General features: G+C 38.7%; 1 protein-coding gene across 2 annotated transcripts in view; it reads right to left on the reverse strand.

Annotated features, from left to right (window-relative positions):
• Positions 1-26847, reverse strand: part of MED13L (mediator complex subunit 13L) — a 406232-nt gene that overhangs the window by 60657 nt on the left and 318728 nt on the right. For both annotated transcript variants that reach the window (XM_090062161.1, XM_090062160.1), the window contains exons 5-14: positions 22140-22285; positions 20378-20572; positions 19793-19981; positions 15100-15262; positions 14026-14130; positions 9241-9972; positions 6020-6242; positions 3609-3714; positions 2991-3115; positions 1101-1200 (exon numbers count right to left, since the gene is read on the reverse strand). In XM_090062161.1, the coding sequence (XP_089918287.1) occupies positions 1101-1200; positions 2991-3115; positions 3609-3714; positions 6020-6242; positions 9241-9972; positions 14026-14130; positions 15100-15262; positions 19793-19981; positions 20378-20572; positions 22140-22285 (2084 nt within the window). The remainder of the gene's footprint in view (positions 1-1100; positions 1201-2990; positions 3116-3608; positions 3715-6019; positions 6243-9240; positions 9973-14025; positions 14131-15099; positions 15263-19792; positions 19982-20377; positions 20573-22139; positions 22286-26847) is intronic.

Below are 26847 nucleotides of genomic sequence, written 5' to 3' on the forward strand. Positions count from 1 at the left end.
TGTGACACCATGGTTTTTCCCCTCAATTTGTTCTCATTACAAGCTGAAGTTAATGAGCAGACATTAACAAATGATTTACAAAGAAATTTGACTTCTGCTTAGAGTAGCCACACAGTCAAACTAGTTTTTTCTGTCTTCTGAGCCAAAGAATGTCATTCACAATTTGAATTCTTAGTATTGCACCAAAAGTTATTCCCCCCCACCTCATGCACACACACAAATAATAATTAAAAAGAAACGACATCTACATGAATGATGGACAGAAACACCCATAGACTTCAGTGTAAAACCTACTATTCCCTGTAGTAGCTGGAACAATCTTCATGAAAAAAAATATTGTGATTTTAATATCCATATTAAGTTCTCAGTACACTAAGCCCCAATCTTAAGTTGTTACACATCCATAAGCTTCTACTGATTTCATGTGCAAAACTGAGTTCTTATCAAAGAGTACTAAAGGCAGAGTTATCTGAGCTGAACAAGAAGCATATCTCCTATTGTGAATGTCTCTTTAAAATTTACAGTGCACTTTCAACTAGAAGCCACCACTTCAATTACATTAAGTATTCCATGCCCAGATTTAAACTGAGGGTGGCTTCAGAATTAAGTCATCTTACATTAAATATAATTACTTTCCAGCTAGACCTCACCGTAATAGTTGGGGGGGGGGAGGGGGAAGTCTCAGCTCTAAATTCTGGATGGTTACTAAATTTAGCATGATTCTGTTTTAAAAATAATGACACGGTAATGGTGCAACTCCTAATTAAGGATAAACAATACAATGAGGACACTGGGTTAGCTTCCACATAGAGGTATGTAACAACTTCCTTCTGTGTTTCTAATCAAAGGTGGAAATATCAAGCTAATGGCATCTTGGATCGTGGGAGATAAATTTTAAAAATATTTACCTGCTGCCATTCAAACTTTCCTCTGGGGCAATTGATTAAAATTCTGTTGCCTTCATTTAAGGGTAGCCTCCAGTAAGTACAGAAACAATGGCACATACTGGGTCTTACCCCTAGGACTGACATGACAAAAAATAGGGATATATTGTACTTAGGAAGATATATTAGCTCTGAACAAAACTGCGCACAACATACTTGGTGGGTAAGGTATTGCTGTTCTCCCATCCTTCCCCAAAGGGCGTTCCTCAGTCCCCACTGCAGGCATTTTTGATGATCGCAGAGCTGGTGATACAGCCTAAATACCAGACATTCATGAAATGCATTGAAAAAAGAACAAAGACATCAGAATCTAATAAGGTATTAAGATTTCTGAAACCACATTAGCATTAGTTGAAGGATTTTATTATCTTCCATTCTGTATTGTTTTATTAAGTACTTATTTTTATGCAATTGGATTTTATTTTTATCTTTCTTTCAACTTTAATAGGTAAGTCACATATCTCAAGCTTTAGGTGTCTAACATAAAATGATCACATACATTTAACTTGGTATTAACAAGACTATTCTATTTGCTTCTCTATTTGAACATGTCAGTAAAACCCTGAGAATAAAGTTCTCTAATGAGCGCGTGCTACCTCTGTTGTAGCAGAGTACAGAATACTAGAGCATACACGAAGGACATGGGCCACAGCCCACAGGGCACAGGCTAAGAGATAACAGAAATCTTTAAGACAGGTTAAAATTCAGATTTGGACCACCCAAGTCAGATATTAAGAGAAATGGCACTAATATGGAATTTAACAGCAAAGTCCTCTATAATTGGTTGGTTCAATAGCCACTGTAGCTGAAGTGAAATGGGTGAGAGACCTTGTAATTTTCTCATATAATGGTAAAAAAAAAGGGGAATTCAACACTGATTAGAGTTCACTTTGCAGTCACTTGCAGAAAGATGGCTGACAGCAGTTAAAATAAATGTAACTCATTTCTGCTTGTTCTCCAGCTTTTCAGTTTCAACTAGGCCTGGCAAAGCTTTAAATATTTGAAGAAGCAGATGCTTCCACATCAAAAGCTTTGCATGATTTTTGAAGGCTGCTATTTTACTTCTGCACAACACTCATTGGCATCTCTGAAAGCACTACTGAAAATACCAATGCATCATGGCAGGAAAGAAGGGCCAACAGGCAGGAGAGCACTCACTTTTATCTGTATATTCAGCTATGTCATTCAGGACTAAGGGTGCAAGAGGAAAAGTGAAGCATGACAAGAAGGTGGTAAATAAACCCTGCTTTTAAAAGAAAAGGACTTCAGAAAAGGGGGCAAAAGACTTTCAGAACATCCCACTTACCTCTAGTAAGCTCAGGATCAGCTTCTGTGCCATTATGACTAAATTAGATTACATTTTAAGGCAGTAATTATTCTTAACTCTGTCTTTCATTATAATTTTGATTTTTCAAGTGATCAGTGTAACTTTATGTTCTTTTACCTTTCATAACAACCCAGTTATCATATTCCTTTTATTAACCACTTTACTTTTGTACAAGGAATACTGGGGGTGGGGGGGATGACAACACTCCTGCTTCAAGGAATAACTGGAACAAAGTAAAGATGATTTCACTTTTTCCTGTGGTGTCTTGAGTAAAACAGAGGAACAGATTCTCAGGTGGTGGAGCTAAGATCTTTTCTACTGTGCACAAACACATGAACAACATAGCTGAGGATGCAAGCCTGAAGTGTCTTCAGATAAAAACTACTCAGTCCAAAAATACAGTATTTTGTCTGGGCAAATATTCCTGTAATCTCTCTCTGCAATGTTTACGGGTAGCAAAATTTGCCATACTGCTATCTAAATGATCTGACTACAAATGTTGCTGAATTTTAATGCACGGATACTTTCCTGTGTGAGGGAGCTTCTTAAACAATTTGTTTTCTGGTTGCTGGCATCTCTTCCCACTGTAAATGTCGGTCTGTTTACCTAATAACTCCCTCCATCATCCCCATGCAATGACTGCTTCCTTCTTTTATCCCAACAGCATTTTTCTTTAGCTGTTGTTATTCAAAGTGCTTAATGCAGCCCCCCAGACTTACGCCCAGCTCATCTTCATCAGAATTATCAAAGATGTTATCTAAATCATGAAGTGATGGAGCCAGATCTGTCACCTGTGTGAGGCTCCCAGAGCCAACTCGGCCTGCAGCACCATCCTGCCGGGTATCTGTGGAAAAGGGTTGAAACAAAAAGCTTGAGAAACAGCAAGAACCCAAAAGTGGAGGGAAAAAACACTTCCTTTTAACTTCACACCTCACTTTAGCCGGGAGTGAGACAAGAATCATAGAAATCAATTTTGTGCTCTGAGATTAACTCTAGAAGTAATATTCGAGTACTTAGACTTAATATGTAGGTCAAATGGAAGTCAAATACTGAAGACTACTCATAAAATAATACATTTCCATACTGATAGACTTTACTGAACTCCAAGTTGCTTTCTTTTCTTTTTTTACAGTAAAAAGAACAAGGCTAACTATAAATAAAATGAAATGTATTAATTTGTTAGATGGCTTTTATTCTTCCTGCCTCTTGTAATAGGTCACCACAAATATTTTTCATCCTGCATTAAAGCTTTTGGAATATGAATCTCTTCTGCAATTTAAAATGGTAAGAAGAATGGCTTTCTTTTAAGCAGAAATATTAAAAAAACCAGCACCCACCTGCTTTAGGAGCAGAACTGAAAATAGACATGGCATCTTTCCCATCAGGCACCGGTGTGGAATGACCAGGTGTGGGGATCTCCTTGGTACCAATTCCATCTTCTGACTGCATACGGAATCCAGACACACACACAGAAATTTGATTATTTATATGCAAAAACATTGGAAAACACAGGAGAAAAGAAAAATGAGATGGACTGAATAAAGCTTGAGACTTACAGTTCACTACTACTGCTTTCTGTCTTTATTATAAACTAAACACTTACCGTCAGTGGTCAAATGGCCATATCACAAATCCACTGCACAATCCTGCATAAGTGGTCTCTGTGCAGAGAGCCAAGAATTGGAAGACACAACATGCTGCATGTCATATACTGAGCATATAATAGGTTTATAAGAAAAAAAAGCCCTATTCTTGTCTCTTCTATTTTGAATGTTACTTAGTGTTATCAGGCCTTTTCTTTGAAGAGTGCAAAAAGTCTTTAAAAATGGGGAGGGGTGGGGAGGAAGACAAGAACATTCATATACGAATCTTCCATATTAGGAAAAACATGAAATAATATTCCAACATTTACAAATGATCCATCAATATCCATCTTTTTGGGTAGCTAAAGAAGGTAAGACTGTTCCATTTGCATAGAATATATGCATCCGAAAATTTTAACCATGGTGAAGAAATTACCTACAGAAACAAATGAATGAAGTGAACAGTCAGACAATGAGAGAGGATTACAAAGAGTAAGATGCACCGGGAAGGAGAAATTTCCTGCAGGTGTGAAGGCAGATGGCCCCAGAATAGTGATCACATCATTCTCTCTCATGTGGAAGAAAAGCTGCGAGGAGATGTCAAAACCAACATAATATCGATATTACAAACCCATTCAACAGACGGCTGGATGGTCTTGCCCAAGGCAAAGATGATGATTGGGGATAGAGAGACCTGTGTTCTGCAGCAAGCTGAATGTGTCAGCTGTAGCAGACAATACCTTAAAAAAATGCCGCAAATTCCTTCTCTATAATTAGAGCCATAAGAATATATGGAAATTAAAAGCTTTGGTCCTTTATTTTATTCTGTTTGACTGTGTTTTGCTGATGGTCAAAATTAAAATATGTAAGTATGAAACATAACTATAACATCATCATTTTAACACAATTTAAACAGGATTAAGTCAGAAGGATTAAGTCAGGAACTACCAACTCAACCACATCAGATGGAGACAAATATTTTCCTATATGCATAATGAGGTGTGAATTAAATGGGCGTGTCCATATATGCAAGTACATGCGCTTGCAGCAGCTCAAATAGATGCAGTGCAAATCTGAGCCGGAGCTTTTTGCCTCCACTTTGTTGTGGAGCAAACTGTGCCACTTGGGGCAAAATAACACTGGCTGGCTCCTCCTGGATCTGCAGCCAGGGGGAGCTAGAGCAGTATAAAAACCTGCCCTGGCCAGCAACTCAGGACTACTTGCCCTCAGGAGCTTCTGAGGCCCAGCCACTTAGTATCTGGGGACACTGGCCCCTTGGGTCAGCTAGCCTTCTGAAACAGCATCCCAAATTCACTTTTTAAAATACCCTAAAATCCATATTTTTCCACAATTAGAACAAAAGAGAGGGAGTGATCAGATGGGTAACGTTTTATTGCTATATTTAAAATGTTAAAGCAATTTGGAAGCCTACCAGTGTCTCTAGCATCACAATAAAATAAATCCTAAGTGTCAATATCTTTTACTGTTTGCTCCTGGTTTCCTTATTGCATGGTGGCTGTGTGATGGGGGAATGTGGGGTGGAGGGATGCTGGTCAGTGTGTGGGAACTGTGAATGTGGGGGCTGCTTAGGAGGGATGGGCCCCTGTCTCCCACAGGGAAAAGCCCCCGACACACAGCATATAAACTACCCCGCCTGCAGGGTTGCAGCCCCCACCACGGGCTACAGCTCCCCCGCAACCCTCCACTGGTCTCCAGGCCCTGCTCATTCTCCTGATCATCTCCGGCCTCCAGGGACTGAAATCGAGCAGAAGAATGAGCAGGAGGCTGGAGAAAGCATGAGAAGTCTCGAAGCTCATTTCCAGGGGCTTGTCTCCAGCCTCCTGCTCATTCTCCTGCTTGTCTCCAGCCTTGGGAGTATTGCGTGGGGGGATATTGCCCTTGCACTGTAGATCTGCAGCATGGGGAATGTTTTTTTATTTCCGCATGTGCCTCTTGCAGCATCTCAAGGGGTTTGAGATGCTGCAAGAGACATGTGCACTCTCATCTGGATGCACCCAATAAGTTCTAAAAGATGGATCTTATTATTGTTCTCTTGAACAGAGATCTGCATCATCTTATGAATTACTACAGCACACCAGGTGCTATTATACTATTACAAACAACAACAATACCAGTAATAACAACACTCTGGTCTGATACAGTACCTTATTCTTTTTCAGAGGATCTTTATCTGTTCCAAGTTTGCATTTTTTAGTGCCAGTGAAGCTGTACTTTATATCACCATCTTCAAAAGTATAAGGATCACTAGCATCTCCTAACCCTTCTCCAGGTTGCTGTATTAGAGGCAAGGGGTCAAGATAGTTCACTGTCTGCCCTGGTTTGACGTCTTCCAAAATTTTAAACCGTTTATTAGGTTGCGCTAAGAGTCTGAAAAGTTAAACATAAAAAAACCCCAAAAAACAAACAAAAAAATCACTATTAAAAGAACACGCACTTTTTTTTACTAAAGACAAAAGTAGCAACATTGCAGATTTTCTTACGAATACAGTGACTTTTATGTTTTTCTCTGTCTGGTTTGAAATACCTGAAACATTTTTTTTCCTTCTAACATTAAACACTTGCTCACTGCGCTGTCAACTTTTCTGTTAAGCCAATGAAAGAGACTGAGTTTGTGCACCATATTTACTCAAATATAAGACAAGGTTTTCTCCAATCAGCATGAGGGGAAAAGACCTGTGTCTTACAACCGCATACAAGGAAACCTCATTAAATACATTGTCTATCATTAAACTGCTGCCAAAAGCAGCATGTGCTCAGTATTGTAAACTAACTATGAATCCGATAAAGTGCAGCCAACACTGAGCATTAAGTATAAAACACATGGCCCATACGGAGCAAACATACTGATGGGTACGTTATTTATTTATGGCCCTTAAAAAAATTCAGGTAGGTGTTCTCTCTGCAGGGAAGCACTGCAATACCAGGCCAGCATCAGGAGAGCTAGAGCCAGCCCTAAAATCCTACCTTTGGTGCCAAAAATGCTGATCTTAGTCAAAAAGTCTAATATGCTGATAGGAACCTATCAAAAGGACATCCCACCTGAGTAAGATATATGGTAAAGTCCATTGCATGGAGAACCCCTCAGTGCCAACTCTTTTTCAAGTCATGGTGAGCCAATACACTTAATACATTTCAATTTCTTCTTCACTCCCACAGCTGAGCTGTGCCTCTTTCCCATTTTCAGTCATTCTTGTTTCCTCTCTCAATCTGTTGCATATGATTAGTGTGGCCATATCCTCCACGAGGTGGAACTTGTACCAGGCTGCCCCAGCCTCATTTAAATATACATTTTTGAAGGATCCCAGGACTCGTGACAAGAACGCTTGGTTCCAGTTATTAGTGGGGGGTTAATTAGCACATGGATCCTTTGTGGGGGGTGGTATCTGATGTACACCCACACAGTGAGCAATGCTGAGCTGTGGGGTCACCATGGCTTGAAATGCTGTAGACTCTGCTGGCGCCCATCCCTATGAACTGTAAGGTCAAACATGAGCCTTTTGGCTTTGGACTAACATCATGCATACGGACTTGAAAAAAAAATCCTTAAAAAAAAAAAAAGAGAGAGAGAGAAAGAGAGAGAGTGTTCACGTATTCTTCCTGGTAATGACAGGGTTCATAACCCTGACCAGAGAGGTGGTTCTGCAAGGGAACTTGACTTGACTAAGCAGTATGGGTCTGACAGCCCACTTTGATGAATTCATCTCTTGCTTCAGAAAGCCCTGTGGAAGACCAGGAACTTACTACAAACAGGCACACAAACCTCACAGCTGAGGTCTGCATCAGAGTGAGCCTGAGTGAGATGTACTGCTACTACAGGAAGACAGTAGAGGAGGACAAGAAAGAGATGGTGGGCATCATATGGAAGAAAGGGGACTGGCATAGACTTTTCAAAGAGAGTAATGAGGATGATGGCAATGAGTGAAAGGACTGAACAAAGAGAAGGGGGATTTGGGATGTGGGAGGGGACTGAGGTAGTCCTTTGCACAACTCTGACTGTTTCAAGGCAATGGTGATGGACGTGCAAGTGTGCAGGAAAAAGGGTGTGCAGTGCGGTCTTTGTAATGAGGCTAAGAATGATGTGAAACACAGCAGTCACAAGACAGCTTGTTAGAGATACAGTTATAAGATATATCAGTGGAAGGGTGACAAATTCAAGGCAAATCTCCAATAATTAGATTCTATATATGGAAAATTTATAAATGTGGGGAGGGATCTTCTTATATTTGAGTAAATACAGCAATATTTGCCTGTTATCTCATTTACAGTTGTGACTGCTGGAGCTAACTTTGTAATAACTTTAAAAATGTTTCTATAGTTATCTTTTATGAAACACTCTGACACTTTCCACACTGCCCAAATTTGTTTGTTTTTTTAATTTGCACAAAATTAATTTATACTCTCAGGTAAGAGGAAAAGGAGACTTACTTCAAAATCAAAAACATTTTAATGCTTTTGAAGGCAAGCAACTAAAAATGCTTGACCATTAAAAGCTGCTTATATAGCAAATATTCTTTGCCAAGGGAGACACGTGCCATTTACTTTTTCTAAGTAAAAAACCTCCCAAATGTATATTATATATTTGCTTTTGTGCATGCACAGGAAAGGAAATATGCTATAGCTCAGTCTTGATCTTGTGCCCACTGAAATTAAGAAGATAACCTTCATTCACTCTAATGGTGCAAGATCAGGTACTTACTGACAATATTGATTCCATTACAAAGGAACTATACAACTCCACAGTGTACTGATTAGGTTTTATGAATACAATATGAATAAATTTATGAGTACAATTTTAAAGTCTACAGAACTGGGCAAATTAAAATTAGGAAATACAATGTTATAACAGGGAGAGTCCTATCCTTCTTGTTGAAATCCAGCATTAATTAATGAAACTTTTGGAATGCATTACATTAGGAAAAAAAAATCACCAAATTCAAGAGGCAAGACTCCAAGGGCACCATTATTTTTGAAAAAGATGAATTAATGTAGTTTTGAATATCTATTACATCACTGATATTGTCCAGCACAAAACTACAAGTGATAAAGAGAAACCAGATTATAATTCCATCTATGTGTTTACCAACACTGACAACATACGACATCACTGAGGCTATACTGATATCATGCATCATCTGCAGAAGTTTAATGTAGTGGTATAAAAGTTATATGAGGAACTGTCATTTAAAATACAGTTAGTTTTCTACTGTGTATCACTACCATATACAATCCCCCTGAACTATGTTCTGTTGTCAGTTATACTAAAGGAGTCCCAAAGGCTTTCATATCCCATGTGGCTACCACTAAATGTAGAATTCAACACTAATTGAAATTTGGTAAGACACTGGTAACTAGATATTGTTTTTACCTTTTCAGTGCAGTACTGTCTGAATTTACTTCCATCTTTGCATCACATCTCTCACGTGGGAGATCTGGTAGCCTGAATTCTGGATCTTCACTTGATGGGAGAACATAGCTCCGCCATTTATCAGATGACTCACTGTTATGAACTATCCCACAATATAATGCTGTCTCACTGACCTCTGCCATCAGAGGTAGCCTCTGACCAACAAGAATTGTCCTATCGTCTAGACTGGGCAATGGCTGGAGCTCTAACCCATTTCCATAGAGTGCTGGATTCACAGGTACTGATGGTGGGTCCAAATTCTCTGCTTCCTGCCCTCTTGGCTGGGGACTAAGTGTAGGAGGCAGAGGGGAGGTGGGGGAATGGGGTGAATCCATGGGATTCAGATTCATTTGTTTGCTTGGATTTCCAGTGGGGATAGATAGCTGCTTCTCATATTTTCTGGAGTTTGGAACTTCCAAAGAGGTCTCCATCCCTGCCAACCCCAGTTTCTGTCCTGATGCATCCTGCTCCATGCATAGTTCTTCAGTCACAGATGGCCGATGGTGAAATGGCATCATAGGCCTTTTTTGCAGCTTGTCTCCTTTTTCCTGTCTTTCTGTTATTTTGTGCTTAGAAGAGGCAGGAGGTGGCAAGGAAGCAGACGTGGAGGAGGATCCCACACTGAATCCTGGCTGTGATATCGTTGGGGGGCGGCTGGTGCCAGTAGCACACCGCTGTTTGAAAAGCTTGTGCCTGAAAGAAGAGAGGAACAAGTCATCACATGAATGGAGAGACTAGGATCTAATACTGCAAAGAACAAAATAAGAAATCCTGGCTCTATTCCTGACCCTATCACAAACTGCAGAGTGATCATGGGCAGGTTTGTTAGCCTCTCTGAATCAGTCATCCTTGACAACATACCCAAGATGGGGATAATGCCATTGTTTCACAGGGCAGTATCCCAGGAAAACGTATTTAGGTTTTTAACACTCAGAAATCCTTAGATAGAAGATAATATGAAAATAAGCAAAGCACTGTTGCTTTTTGCTATTGCAAAGCTATCCTTTTTAGAACCAGCAAGGACCTTTGTGAAGCAAAGTGACATTTGTTGCAGATTTTGAGCATGTGTTAGGAATGACAGAGGATTTTGTATTTTCACTGTGCTCACAGATGCAATGCACAGCAGGTTGCTTTCATGAAATTTTTCCTCCAGACCATGTGAAGGAAAGGGATATGACTCATGCCAAACAAGAAGTGCTCAACAATTGATACATAAGGCAAGAACAAATATTTTTAAAAGAACTTTAAAAAAACAAACAAAAAACCCTAATACAGCTATGCCTTATTTAGTAATACCATAACATTTAAGACATGATTTGTTACAGCAAGTCCAGTATCTTTTAAAACGTGAAGGACAAGAATGTAATTCAATATGCTAGAGATTGCAGCCACAAAATGGTGTTTTCATTATAATCCCCCAGGCAATCAAGAAGACCTTGAGACAGATACCTGTGCATGACATGACAACCTCTCTGATACTACAGCTTAGAGCATCAGTAGATCATACCATGGGTTAATACACTAGGATCTTCCCTCTGGACACTTTGGTTAAATAGAATCAAAGCAAATTTTAAAAGAAGCTAATGCTTTTTGGCTGCTTTTGATATGCACTTGATGACAAGACTATTATAAACATATGGACAGTTGGCTGTATCACCTAGTTCAGAGATGGGATAGTAAGGATACTGAAGATTAGGATGGAAATGCACTTAATGAATAGTGTAAGCAACTTTGCCAAGTACTTGCCCACAACAAGGTTCTAGTGTAGATTACTGGTTGTTGGCTTATATGAAATGAAGCCCAGCGTATCTATCCAAAAACACCACTCTTTCTGTAGGCAGACAAGGTTCTTTGGGTAAATCTGATATCTTTTATTAGACCAACTCAAATAGCTGGAAAAACAGAGGAAGCATCTGCAGATGGTCTGTGCTCTTCACAGACCATCTGCAGACACTTCCTCAGCCTGATGAAGGGTACCTGAAAGTTTGCAAAGAAGAATTTTTCCAACTATTTGAATTGCTCTAATAAAAGATACCAGATTTACCCAAAGAAAATCTGTCTGCCTATGTCCTTAGACCAACACAGCTACAACCTATATCCATGGAACTCTTTCTATAGTTACTATATATAGCAACAATGTCAGGTTACAAACAAATTTAAAAAAAAAAAAATCAGGAGTGTGGCAAGGGTTGGCATGCAGCTGTTGCTAGTTCCCTGAAGGAGGTACTGGGCTGGTGGGAAACTTACCCAGTGGGGTCCAGGCAAGCCATGCCCCCCTGCACACCAAAGAAGGACATCTGAGGGCAGGGAACTCACTCAGCGGGGCTCAGGTGAGCTGTGCTTCCCCCATACACTGGGGACAAGCTCCAGGGGGAAAACTCATCCGGCGAAGTTTGGACAAGGCACACTTCTCAGCACACCAAAGAAGAACACTGGAGGAAGGGGAACCCACCCAGTGGGGTACGGATGGGTCACACTTCCCCAACATGCCAAAAAGAGTTCCAGGGAGAAAACTGAAGCAGCACACCAGGTCCAGAGAACATATGCCTCGGGAGTCGGTGCTGACTGGCCCAGAGGAAACCCATGGAGTCTAAAAGGAGGATGCTAAGAGAGGTTTGGTGTTTGGCATCTAGGGAAAAATGCCAGTGCAGCATGACTGGGAAGAGGACTCCACTGCAACAGAGACCCAGCCATCTGAACCCTCATGGGACTCCGGGATAGTGCAACCATGAGTGAGCCTCCAACCCGATCCATTGAACAAGATAAATAATGCCAGCCAGCGGAGCAGCTGTGGGTGGATCCACAAGTCAGAGGGATGGGGACATACAGAGACAGTACATTGTGAAATGCTGGTGAGCCCACTGGAAGAAAAGGCACAAACTGACACCAGATGCAGGGTTAGCTTTGGGGAACCCAGATAGCTCAGGCAAAGGAGAGATTTGCCTGCAGGGACTGCATAAACGGTCACCAAGTTCAGACCAACTACAGGGAGCTAAGCTGGACCTCCAAATGCAGGTTCCAAGTTTTTTTCTTCCCGAGAAATAATACAAACAAGGGAATGAGAGCCTGTTTTCTTTTATTTATTATTCATCACTCCCAGACAAGGGAGAGAGAGCAGGGGAAAGTTAAATCCCCATGGCACCTAAGTTACAGTTAATTAAGTTATAGGACATACATCTGGGAGCTATTAAGCTGCCTAGTTGAGGATCTTGGAGACTGGCAGGTAGAGATCTCACCCTCCCAGGATCTACCAATCCCAGTGAGAAAGAAGATGGCCACAAGTTACACTGGAACATTAGACGGAGACCCGTCTAGAGAGGACAGCCACCAACTCCTTGTGGAGTCGGTAACTGAAGTGGGCTGGGGAGAAGCCGAGACCCAGTGACTCACACTCATTGTCAGAAGAGAAGGACTAGTCGCCTGAGAGGAAAGGGGCAAGGTGTAGGGATGGTGGAGCCCTGCAGAAGACCCTCATCAGTCTGACCATCACTCTAGACACCATCCATCCTCCCAAAAAATAGCGTAACATCAAGATATGGCAGGCAAGAGAGAGTAAAAATGAGGCAGAGGTTGTGGTGATTACAATGTGATGAAAGGGAAGTGAGTAGACGCACCCGTTCATAGGGAGATAAAAGAACAATTATACTGCATAATTAAAAACAATACTAATAGCATAATGAAGTATAAATTACTTGATAAAAAGTTCATAATTTCAATTTACAGTTCAGTATATTGTAAAGTAACATTTTAAACGTCTGTGATCAGACAGGCAAGATAAATTATCAAGACAAGACAAACTATAGCTAACTTAAGAAACTGTCTGACAGATCAATTTAACTTTTCATTTATATAAGGGAACATCCTATATTTCAGTGGTAATTAGTAGCTCTATCCTTATTTTCATGATCATCTCTCACACTCAGGATTATAAATTGTGACGTTAACTTTAAATCAGCAAAAGAGCTATATAGTTCCATATACATATGTTCCTACAACTCATCACATTGCATACATTCCTATAATCTACCAGCTAGAAAGTTCTCTTTGTAGACTTCTGTACTTTCTCTGTGCACCATATGAGCTTGGGCAAGAATTTCTTGCCAAAATGCTTTCAGGTGTTCTGTTTGGGCTAATTAATCGAATGATTTCATAAACAGTAAAATTATGCTCCTTAAATTTGTTATCAATTCACTACAATTAAAAAGTATTATTTTGTCAAATGTTAATAAAATCACTAAGCATTGTTTTTATACTAATAACGTCATCTGGAAAAATTCTGCCAAATACTACTCAAAGTTAAAAGGAAAGGTCTTAAATACTGTAAAAGTGAGCAGGCAATTATTTTTTGCTTTTTCAGATTCCCACTATTTATATTTTCTTTTACACAAGAAAAATGCTCCAGAAAATGCGATGGACCCCATTTAAAAATGAGACAATCTTTATTAAAAAGTTATAGTCGTATAAGAAGAAATCATTACATTCTACACTGGTGACAAGAGTTAATTACATTCTTGTCTCTTTTTTTGCCATAAAGAATTAGATAATAGGCCAGATCCTCAGCTGATATCAATTGGCACAATACCACTAACTTCACTGGCATTAGGCTGAGTGTATCATTTGAGAATCTGGCCCTATATTTTAAATAATATGTCTGCTTGCTGCATAGTGACCGTGTCCAAGTTTATACTGTCCATGAACTCAGCAGTCTTCTTTCAGACTGACACATTAATTCTCTTTGCTACCCACCTGGAACAAGAACAACTGACTCTTTGGACCGGATCCACAAAATCCCAAGAAACCGTGTTGCTAGGAACTTCTTCCTCCATATTTGGAGTAGCAATCTGACTTCTCCTAAGGGAAATAAAGTATATTTATTTTATACTTTAAATATAAAAAGCACCCTGTTCAAATTTGCTGATGACACTAAGATGTGGGGGGATGTGGGCATGCTAGAAGGAAGGAATAGGCTGCAATTGGACCTAGACAGCTTACAGGGGTGGGTGGATGAGAATAGGATGGGATTCAACACTGACAAGTACAACGTGATGCACCAAAATAATTCTGCACTTGAAACTAGTTTCTATCTGAGCCAAACCTGAAAACTTAGCACTTAATTTTTACATGGAAGTATTACCTGAGTATCACAAAGCTTGTATCTGGAGTTTGTGCACAAATGTCTAAGGGCAGGTAATAGAGGTACCAATTAAAATTGCATCTGGAAATATGTATTGAAAGGTCCAATGAGGAAATAACATGGAGATAATGAAAAGACAAAATCTTCTTGGAACATCTGTACATCATGCCAGAGCAGGATAATTTAAACCTCTAGAAATGAAAAGCACTAATAACAATGCACTTCCATGCCCTTGGCAGTCTGAGTTATGAGTTGCCAAATGTAAATATATCCTTCCAAATGTTTACATCTATAAATAAGTATAACCTTATAAATATAAACTTAGAAGGTTATTTGTCCTTAGATCATCTACCTTCCAAGCCAAGAAAGTCTTATGTGACCTAGTATCTCTGCAGTCAATGAGAGCATGTGTGTGTAACTGACACAGAATTTGGTTCTCAAAGAGCCACAAATGAAACGGACCAAACTAAGTGCACATGTAATCACTATTACTGTTAATATTTTTCAAGCTAAAACAACTCTAAAATTGTGTTTGTTAATGTTACCTCAAATTTTCATTATGATTACAGAGCTATAAGAGTAATGCACACAGTGAGGTAACATTATGTAAGGTCAAAGACAAAAGTGTTTAAACAAGACAGTTATACTATTGTTTGCAAACAAAACAGCCATAAACATCCTCTTACTTAGACTGTGCCCTGTTGAGGATGCATTCCTTCCAGACTCTGTGGACCATATGACTGTGGAATTTTGGAGGCATCTTCCCTGACTTTTTTGGGCTGTGCACAGTGACCGTCCCTTCCTGTGTAGCTGAATGGCTGACAGAGTTGTGGGTACCTCCGCTTTCACCTTCAAGAAAAATCAAACAGTACTGTAGACAGAAAGTAGCAGCAACTGCAACATTACATATTCCTGAAACACTATATCAGCTGATGAGCATTCGTAAAATCAATGGTTTATGCCAGGGGTTGTCAACCAGGGGGATGTGTACCCCTGGAGGTACTTAGGGGGTATGCAGCAATGGCATGGAGAAGTGGGGGTACTTGGGAAGCAGTGGCATGGGGCCACCGCTGCCATCCATCACTTTCCATTGCCGCCATGCGCTGCTTCCCCATACCCAACTACCTTCACTTTTCCACACTGCCGGCTTTGCGTCTGACCAGCTGTGGGAGAGGAGGGAGGAGAAGCGGGGGGGGGGGGGGGGGGGGGGGGGTGCTCGCAGCTAGCTGGATGCAAAGTCAGTAGTGCAGAGAAGTGGGGGTACCTGGGAAGTGGCAGTGTGGGGGGCAGGGCCACCGTTGCCATCCATCACTCCGGGTGCCGCTTTCCTGCGCCCAAGTATCCCCACTTCTCTGTGCTTCCAGCTTTGCACCTGGCTGGCTGTTGGCACCACCTCCTCCCTCTGGCAGCACTGTGTGTATAGATGGTGGCAGGGGCGGCCACCCTGTGTGAGCTCCATGTGCTGCAGCCGCAGGGGAGAGGATGCTGACAGCTGGCCAGACATGAAGCTGGTGGCACAGAGAAGCAGGGATACTTGGGCACGGGAAAGCAGTGCCCGATGGTGACATGAAGTGTATAGATGGCAGCAGCCTCATGCGAGCTCCCCAGCCATCTGTCAGCACCCTCTCACCACACCGCCACCCAGCTGTCCATTAGCACCCCCCACCCTACATCCAGAAGGAGTACCCAGCTTAAAAAAGGTTGAAAACCCCTCACTTATGCTTACAGATTTATACATAAAAGCTCTGATGCAGGCTGGGGATGGACCTGTGGGTATGTGTATACAATAAATACAGTGCTGTGTATAGGTACCTAAGCTACCTCCTCTTGAGCTGATGCATCGTCTTTTTGTTCAGAGCTAGTTTTGTACCTCTATGCAACACAACTGTGCTATGCAGACAAACACCACCACTGGTTTTTTTCATGTCCTTAGCTAGTATATTTACCTTGTACATTCTTTTGTGTGGTTTAGTTACAACAACAAATTCATCATGACATACCTGATTCTAAAATAAAAGGCATGTATTAAAATATAACAGATCCTTTATTTGTGCCATATGTATCAAACACAAGAAGAGGAACTAAGTTTTCATATAAGAATTAAAGACATGATTACTAAAGGACCATGTTTCCCCATATTTAGGGATGGAGTTTCCAATCTCCTTTAGTTTCTAAGTTGCTGTATTAGTACTAAGATTAACATTTAACTGACCTTCTTTTGTATATATGTATATATTTTTAAAGGTCCCAACATATACTATTAATATAGGTACATGCTATGGACCTTAATCAGGCAATACTATGAACTGGAGGAGAAATATCAAGTGAAAATGTTATTCCAAAATTGATCATTATCCCCTAAGTCTTATGATAGTCATCTTTTGTTATTTCTCTCCACCACTGATAAAAATCCTGTTAGTCACTGTGCAAGCAAATGCTTCTGTCATTATTGTGAAGACAACCAAACTCTGAAACTCAAATTTGAACAGCAGAGGGAGCTTTAAGTTCACTTAACCTGCTGGCTGCATAATACTACACACTGTTCTCTGTTTAGGAAAGGAAGTAATAATATGAACGTTTTAACAAGGTCATATCTGTGTACAGAACTGTTTGTCCTTATGTCTGACACGATTTAAGAAGCCTTCAGAATACAACAATGAAAGCAGGCATTGCCATGCTTTACTACATAACAGGAAATAAACCCACTGGTTTCCCTCTCAACTGTTTTCAAGCCACAGCTGTTACACTGTAAACAAGGTTCCTAACTCAGTTTCCTCTGTAGGCATCTTTACATATGCTTAAGGGTTGGAGCAGGGTGTGTGCGTTGGGGGGGGGGTGCTTTAATCCGAATGGCTCCAAGAGCCGCTCTAAAGCACCCAGAGAGTCATGTGTATTCAGTGTCCCATGCATCAAAATGGCAGCAGAAGTGCTTTAATTAAAACTTGTTTGATGAGCTTTAGTTAAAGCGTGCCCTGCTGCCATTTTGAAGGGTGGGACGCTGAATACACGTGATGCAGAGGCTGCTGGAGTGTGCTAATTAGCTTGCTCCAGCAGACTCGATTATTCGAGTTTGCTCTGATGCATGCTAATTAGAATGCAACAGAGCAGATGTCCAGCACATTTATAGGTGCCCTGTGATTATTAGTGAACAAAGATGTCTTCCTAGTAAATTCAAAGCTTGCATCTTGTTTGTCTTTTCTTGAAGAAACTGGAAAGAAGGGAACAATTTATTAAAATCCAAATCTTCACATATACATTAAAGTCTGTGGCTGTAATATAGGTAATTTATTTTGGAATGCATCATAAGATTGTTTATGAATTTGATAGATTTGTGATGAAAAGCATCTTGACTGAATTGAATTAGACTAACAAATCCGTTCCACCTCTGGCATAAGAAAGAATTTCCATAAGGGACTCTCAGTTACAGAAGCAACTAATAACACAATAGTGCCTAGGTTATCAGCCCTCTCAAATTATGCATCTGGGTATGTGAATAGATATGTTCCAAAATTTTGCATTTGTATTATATGGTATATCTTTATGATATTTGCATTTAGCAATGCCTCACAATAGTGAAAACTGATTTGTTCTCACATACTAAAGCTGGAATTTAAAGTGGAAAATTATTGTTGAAAGTATTGGAACAAACAAAAACAGAAACCCCCAAAACACGAGTTAAATGCCAGAAGACGCACATTGAATGCATTATTACCCAACAGCGGCCACTTTTCAACCCTTAAGTGGTAACTTTTTCCTATAAACTAAAAATCTCCTTCTGTTTACCGTAGCATTTTCTTTTTACTATCTATACTTTAAAATTTCTGTTTTTTGTTTCAAAATAATGTTGTTTGTATTATTCTCCGATGTATCACATCTCTCACTGTATAGGGTCATGCAGCCCTTTCAGACAATAGCAGGGCTCAAACAGCAACAGCTATTCTCAGCTTAGACTAGAATCTTTCTCTTTAATTTTAAAAGCTTCTCATATTCATTTATAAATTTAATTATGATGTAAAACATCTTGGCAGATCTCTTGAGACCCTGCATAATTTTATCAGGGATCTAAAATGCTTTAAAATGCTGTAGTAGTTTAAGATTTTATATCAACAAAATACAGGCATAGCATATCAAATGTTTATTTTAAAAAGATATACTTTCCCACCCTGACGTCTGCTACTCAGGACACCCAACATGCTTTGTAAAAAAATCAATTTAGAAGCAATTCAGCTATTCCATATATTTTTTCTATGTTCTTTATTAAAATACATATTTGCTTATAAATATTTTGTTGATAGCCCTTAAATAACAGGTTGGACTACATGACCTTGTGAAGTCACTTTGTCATATTTCTCTATGATTCTACACTGCATAGCTCATTTGAAGTATAATCCTCTATGTGACATTATAATCACATTCACAGTAATTTACTGTAATGTTACATAATGCTATGATTTCAGAAGATAATCAAACAGCAGATACCTAGAAATAAAAGTATGATTTATGTAGAAATGTATGTAATTAACGTATATTCAAAAAGATAAATAAAAAATACATCATATAGCAATATTATATATTACCTATGTTTTAGCAGGGTAAATTACTTAGCTCCATGTAAGTCAATTCTTTTTAGATTCGAATTGCTATGGATCTCAGACACCTGAGATGAACTGCCTTGTTCCACCAGAACTATGCAAGTGACTGGTCAATGTGGGTGAGGTAGCACCATCCTCAGAGGATAAGTCCATTATAGCTTCGTGTTACAGATTCTGGTTATTTCTCTTATATTGCAGAGGCAGATTAATATCATGTCTAAGGTCTCTGATTCAATCTCCACTGAGTTTGCTCATATTAGTGCCACTATCATTTAGTCAGTGGCATCATGTCAATATTAATGCTTATTATGGCATACCGTTTTTTTCCATCTCTGTGCCACTTCACAATCATTAGCTAACATTCCCCTGTACAGCAGGAAAACACCTAGCTAAAAACCACTGACTAAGCCTGTGCCTTTCCACAATCTCAGGTGTCAATGCTATTTCACGAATGTAGCAGACTTCCAGTAAACTGAACTGAAATGAACTCTTACACAACTTGCAGTGTTTAGATTACAGAAGATACAACTTTTGGTCAGTCTTTTGAGCTCTATGCATTCCTGTACAAGTCAAATCTCCCCTCTTCTAATCAGTCGTTCTCTTATTTCTGCTGTTGTTCATGCAGTTACCCCTAGCAACCATGAACTGTGAAAAAATGAAAGGTACTTGCTCGATTGGTCCAAAGATGAAATTTGCAAGAGTTTATGGAATAGTGCTATGCAGTTAAAAATATTTAAAGTAAGATTTCAACAGGGTGACTCAGGTCTCTGTTAGGTTCACTGCTTACTTATGATAGCCTGTTCTGGAGAAGTGGGTGGAGTGAGTGGCATCCCACAACTGCTGGGATCTTTCGTGCTTCCAAGTCCTGGTTGTCCCACATTTATATGGCCCCCACAACTGGCAGCACTCTGAGCCATGGGGATATCACTCTGAGAGATGAGAACAAAGGCTGAAGGATACACCATTCGCACACCACCTATAAAGGAAGGAACATGAAGGACAAAAGAAATCTTTTAAATTCTCCATTTATTATTCAGCAACCCAAGTCACCTTTACTGGGTCTCAACATCCACGAAAGAAAACTTTCTTGTCGAATATGAAGAGTTAAAAAAGTTTATAGTCTGATACCCTACATATCCATCCATCTATTTATGACTAATAGGGAGCGGAAGCAAGTAGCCTGATACTGCGATAATAGCATCTGGGAAAGAGGGAGTACAAAAGCTTGAGGCAAGATAACTAGTCAGAATGCTCCAGTGTCGAGAGAGCCACAAAACAAGATAGGGAAATTACAAAGGTTGCTTCTGATTAATTAGGTTTTTTTTAATTATGCAGAAGGAAAAAGTTCTTCAGGCAAAATACTGAATCTTACCAACAATGACTTCAACTGCCACCGGAAAATCATCGTCATATCCCAACTCTTCTTCCTCTTTCATTCCCTCCTTCTTCTTCAGCACCATGGGATAGAAATACTGCCATTCCTCCATCAATTTACGAGTTGCTGGGTCTGACATCTTGTATGCCTGTCCCGTCAATGTACCATTTAAGCCGTAAGGACTCACCAGAACTGCAAGATAAGATACCACTACCTATAGCAGGTGGATTTAAACTTCACAGAAAACCTTCCCATCTCCCACATACTGATTCAAAATTCTGGCTGATGGCAGTTTAAGAACCTGTCTAAAGAGGAAGGTTTCTGCAAAGTAAGATAGGTTATAAATTTAAAGCTTGAAAGTTATCCCACACTAGTTCCCTTGTGTGGGCGTTCTTATTCAGCATTAGAAATGCATTTTTGGAGTTTAGCTTAATCACTTTCAAAGGGGACTACGCTGAAGTGCACAAAAACAACCCTTAGTGTAGATTAAGAATCCACATAAGGTGGCAGTAGGGAGTAGCACAATAACTTTGGCACCATACAGACAGCCCTTAATAGGTCTTTGCTTTTTGTTTTGTTTTTTTTCAGGATATGCTAAAATAATGGGGTAAATAGCAAAAGGGACTGAAATAACTATGCATGAAGATAACAGAATCATCACCAACAAACAGGGTAAACTGATAAATCCATCTTTCCAAATTGCCCTTGGTTATAGTTTTGCAACACTGATGACTGGAAAGCAAAATTTTACCTGCTGAATTTAAATAATGAACATCCTGAATATATGCAAGTCCCTAAAAAAACCCTGATAACTTTTAACAGAAATGTTACTAAACAAATTATACCACCTAATATTTTCCTTAAACAGGTAGGCCTGTTTGATTTTCTAAATATTCCTTACTTTTTTAAATTGGGCATTTCCTAACGCACGATGTCAGGCAGTAACTACAATGTTTAAAAACATTCTGAAGAGTAATATTTTCTTATGCAACTCTACAGTCAATTCTAATGTGACACTCACTGTACCATGTAGCCCTGTACTTTCTTAAAGAATCTCAGGTATACAGCCAATCCATATATTTTAAATGCTATTTATTCTTTTTGGTTCTGGTGAAAGTTTTTAGTGTTTAATTTTCATTTTTAGCAGAAAGCATCTGAATGGTTATAAATGCACTGCATCACAAAACAGCACAATGAAAGGGTTGAGGGTGGAAACTACCACTCAGACACAAGAATTCCAGTTCAAGAAAACTGTTATGAGCTCTTTTGTGAAGTGCTTTGAGGTGTATGAAAGAAAAGTGCTATAGAATAACTATATATTATTATTTATTTGTAAGTATAGTGGCATTAAAGAGCACCAGTTATAGTCCAGAGCCCACTGTATGAGGCATGGTGGAAAACCAAATTATGATCACATATACCTTTTAAATAACAGGTCTTATAACAGAAAAAAATATAGTTTGTTTTGGTATAGGTATTTCACAGATAATATTTGCACATAATAAAGTTAAGAAATAGAAAGACCTTGGAAACACCAGCTAGGGTAGCTATTGTGTTAAAAGTCATTACAGGATTTTCCCCCAGGACCACAGTTTTCTTAGCATAACTTCAATTCTATTTTAAGAATAACATGGCATATTTCTATTAATTTCTGAAACAGCTTCCAAGATATCATTACTGAACTAAAGTTGGGGATTTGGGAGTATTTTATCAGAGAAAAGTTAAGCACATAAATCCTGGCCCATCAAAATATACTTACCTTGGAATGGTGTAGGTGAAGATTGGGCCATGTGAATATGTTCCTCATTTATCAGATAGATTGGCTGGTGCTGGGCAATCTCCACACTTGTGCACACGTTACTTTCCCCATGAAGGAAGAATGTGAAGGCGCAGGACAAATGTTCACTGACGAAAAAAAGAAACAGATTTATTAAATTAAACAGGGAGTGCAGTGTAAGAGGCCAGACTGGACTGAAAATCCAGTTCAGTTTCTTCTGTGCCAAATAAGCTCAGAACCACTGACAACTGATGAGTGTACTTAGCACAATGCACAATTATGGAACATCTGTCTTAACAATGCACTTTACCAATTTCATTTCTGGGAAGATTACTATAAAAAGCTGTCTAGAAGGAAGGTAAAAATGACCCTAAGGATGAAAATGAAAGGGAACTCTACAGAGTTTATGTAAAAATGACTTCAACCAGAATAGAAGAGTGAAAGTCTTAAAAGTCTATAAAAGAAAGCACAGGTTTCAGACCAATAGTCCAAGCCAGCAGTCACTCGGCTATATACCATCAGGCAACGTGTTCAATATACAATACATGAAACTAAAATGTTCCCATTTAACCTAGAAAATAGAAGTAGCCATTAAATCTAGCCATTTGCTTAAATTTTACTAACCACAAGCCACTTAAAAAAAAAACAACAACAAAAAAATCTTTTTTTATCTTCAATGTAATCAGCTAAAAATTTACTGGGCAGAAGTGGTATTGTTCAGAAAAATTATTGCAGAATTACAATAGCGTTCATTCTTTCATAGTTGCTGGCTTTGGCATAGGGCCAGCAGTAACACTAACATGGCTTTCAGGACAGCTTGTAACTACCTTCACCTAAGGAAATAACACAGGCAACAGTAATAATTTCACTTCATAGTTTAAGTCAACCAACTGCATCGGTGCTGTCAAGTATTTTTAAACAGTTTCAGTAAGTCTGAAACAGGAAGCTGTTTAACCTCACTAAAACTTTTGAGTCATTCTCTACTTACTGTAAAACAAAATTTTTCTCCTAGGAAAACAAGTTAAGCTTCTGCTTCAAGCTCTTATAACTGATACTATAAAAAGAAAACATTCCCTCTAGAAGATCTGGGGGCAAAAAGGTTATTGAAGAAAACGTCAAATGGAAGGTTGAAAAGCTTTAAATCAGCTTCCTCAGCATTGTATATCCCATCCTTAAAAGCACTCTGTATCTATCATCTTGCACTGGGAAACAGCAACTTTTACCAGATTTCCATCTTACAACAGGAAAAAAAAAAAGAAAGGAGGAAAAAAAAACGGTTTACTGCTCTATTACCTGGCACAACAAATTTAAACTGGTCACTAAATTTATACAGTGAGGTGTAGAGAGAAAATTAAATGGGTCATAGATTCAGGATATTTCTATCTAGCAACTCTGATCTGGGGAGAACGATCAAAATAATAAAAATTCCTTTGTGCATACAACAAATTCAACAACAAGCGAGCCCAAATTATTTAATAAAAAGGTATTTTTAGCCTCATAAGGGATGATGCCCTTTTATATATGTACATAATTAACAGAGATGATGAAAAGTTTTGTCTAAGATCAAGTCGCAACAGTCTGCAAAGAGTTCAATGAGCGGCAGGTGAGACTTTCTAAAGCAGAAAGTAAGGCTCTTTGTAAAAAAGTAATTTTGAATTCCTGTCTTCAGGATATTACACAGCAATCCTGATTCTGCATCTATCCTACAGTTCTGACTGTGGAAGTCTTGCTTGCCTTCTATGGAGCATAAAGAAAAACAGCCTTCTGGGACTACACAGAGGCTTTTTCAAGTCTTTTGAAAAGCAGCATGTTATGAACAAGTCATGTTCAATCTTATGCAACATTCACAACCTATAAACACTGTCAGAGTAAGAAACAGACAAAATGGAAATCTGTGAAATTAAACATGAATTTGTTTCCAGAGCAGAGAGAATACAGACCGTTATAACTTTAGCATCAGTTAACCAGCTGACAACAAAATACATTATTAACCTTTAATATCAGCAGACTAAATAGGTAATAGCTTCAGGCAAAAAAAAAATCATTTTGAAACACTAATTACATAAAAATGTGTAAAAATCTAGGTTCAATTTTATATGCCTGGAAATATAACAGTAGAAAATCATAAGGATATGATATATAAAGACTGGCTAACAGTAATACAAGTTTGATTAGCGACAGCAGGGTCATTTACAATACTAGATCTAGAATAAATATGCTTGAGGAAGGTGAACAAGAAAGATACAACCTTGCATAGCCAAGTTTCGGTTCTCTGTATTCAGCCCTCATCAGACTTAATGAACCCCAAAGGCAGAACCATTCCTCAGCTGACCGAGTACCCAATGATGGTAACATTTTGTCCGTACGTGTACAGTATCTGTTTTCTCTTCTTTTTACTGTTCCTGAACCTTACTCCAGGGGGCTCTCTTGCAACACTTTGCAAGGAAATAAACAGTTACATAAACTAAGTGTTCCCTCTGGCGACAGACCCACTGCTTAAGTTCAGCTTCCAAGCCCAAAAAAACAAAAATCAAGGCTTGGGAACTCCACACACCCATGGTAAGCTTCTGGCAGATTTGGTGTAAAAATATTTGCTTTAGTAACAAACTTAAATTTCGTTTCAAGAAAATAGTCTCAGTACACATTGTAATGTATTCTTCTTAGGCATGTACATCTCAACTTACTGACATTCTTGTCTTCAGTACATTTCACACAATTCCTTAAATACCAAGCTGTAGAAATCATTCTTGCTACAAGTGTAAGACAGATCTCCAAGTAAAATTCAACAGAAGGGGGAGAAATGAGCATACAGAAAAAGTCAGTTTTCAGAAACAGATTTAGTAATAAGGCTATTTATTCTTGTAACTATTTATCATCTACACTTCCATGTATTCAGAAAAATAAGGGACTTTGGTGAAATACTTAACTTTGGTCCATGTATTTAGGACTAATTTGTAAGGAAGAAGAAATTATTGCAAAATACCCTCTTTTCTGTATTTTTACGTAACTTAACTTACATGATATTTTATCAATATCCAGGTCTCTTACTGGTGACTGACTGTCTCAATTATATGCTTTTTAAACTACAAATATACCATAAATACTACTTTTCAAGGGTGCTGAACAGGTAATTGAGCTTGATTTTCAGAAGAATTTGGTACACTGGGTAATCTATCTGTATTCGTAAGTTATCTACATTTTCATATTTTTTCCTGCTTGATGTACATGTTAAATAATCTTCCAGCCTCTCCTATGGCGACTCCAAAAAGGCAACTGGACTGCTTCTTCACTGACGGCCTGGGTTTGTCATTTACATCTGTGTAAAATGAGAGCTATGTTAAATATAACAGAGTCAGAAGAGTTGTATTTCACTTTGGAATTGCTTTGCAATAATGGACCAATCAAAGGATAATGTTGGTACAAAAATCAAGTGCTGCGTGTTTCTGTAGGGTGCTTAAAGCTTGCAGCTGTTCAGGGGAAAGAGTGCGGAAATGTTAATACAAGAAGAAGTGACCTGGAGAGATGGGGCATGTGAACGTAGGGCAATTACACACTATTGAGCTACTAGATATTCCTAGTTGATGTCTGACAGAGAAAGGGTATACAACTTCTACCCTAACTGGACTTAAGCACATGGAGGAAAGTTAATAATCAGATGTTGGAAATACCACAATTAAATGTACATAAAGATATGCAGTTTGGAGCATTTAAATCTATTACAAGCATGTGACCACTGCCAAATAAACTATGCATCTATTTATTATGTGAACCACATACTTAGGTCAAATGTAGGTTATACGGCTTCTTATTCTTCCACAGAATTCTGATATCACTAGATAAGATAAAGTCTTCTGTATGTTTAGGTTTATCATTACAAAATCAGTATAGATGGTACTTTAAGTAAACTGATCCAATTTCCCACTGTTCAGATTTTTATATCTGAAGATCTTTCTTTCACATTACGCATATGTACATACAAATAAATACAAAACAGAACAACTTTCCAGATGCTAGGCTGTAAAAATGCAAAGCCATGCCTTATTGTGTCACTGGAGTGTTATATTTCACTAGGATATTTTTCATCTCAGTTTAACATTTTAACCAGTAGGACTACAGTATACAAATTAAAAAAACCTCAGCTATGTGATAAATGCCTCATATCGGACTGTACTCCTCCCTTCAATGAAGAAATATGCCTATAAAGTAGGTAGGCAGAAATCAAAAGGGAAGTAAATAATCTGAAGTTTACCTTCTCATTTTTCTTTGTACCTTTCTTTACTAAGACAGTATTACAAACATATTATAGTTGGAACACCTAGATGACTCCAATCAAATATGTTCTCTTGATTAGATTTTATAAAAATAAAAAGACCCACAGGAAAACTGAAAATAAGATTATATTTGTAGTATAGCTACATTGCACAAGACTTTAACCCCACTATCATAGTTACTACTGTGCTTCCTTTTCCTTTCTACATAAATGATATATGGTTGATCTCAGTTATATTTATCTTCATGAGTGGGGGTTGGGTAGATCATTTATAATTCAAGGCAGTAATGCCTGATCTCATGAGCAAAGACTAACATTATAAGATTTCAATCATCAACAATTACATTTTAGATAGATAATTAGCCAACATAATATTGTTCAATTATTTTATATAAGCTATAAACTAAAGTTGCTTTAGGG

This window comes from Crocodylus siamensis, chromosome 9, assembly GCF_052110815.1.
Source record: "Crocodylus siamensis isolate JL-2025a chromosome 9, ASM5211081v1, whole genome shotgun sequence".
Classification (NCBI taxonomy): Eukaryota; Metazoa; Chordata; order Crocodylia; family Crocodylidae; genus Crocodylus; species Crocodylus siamensis.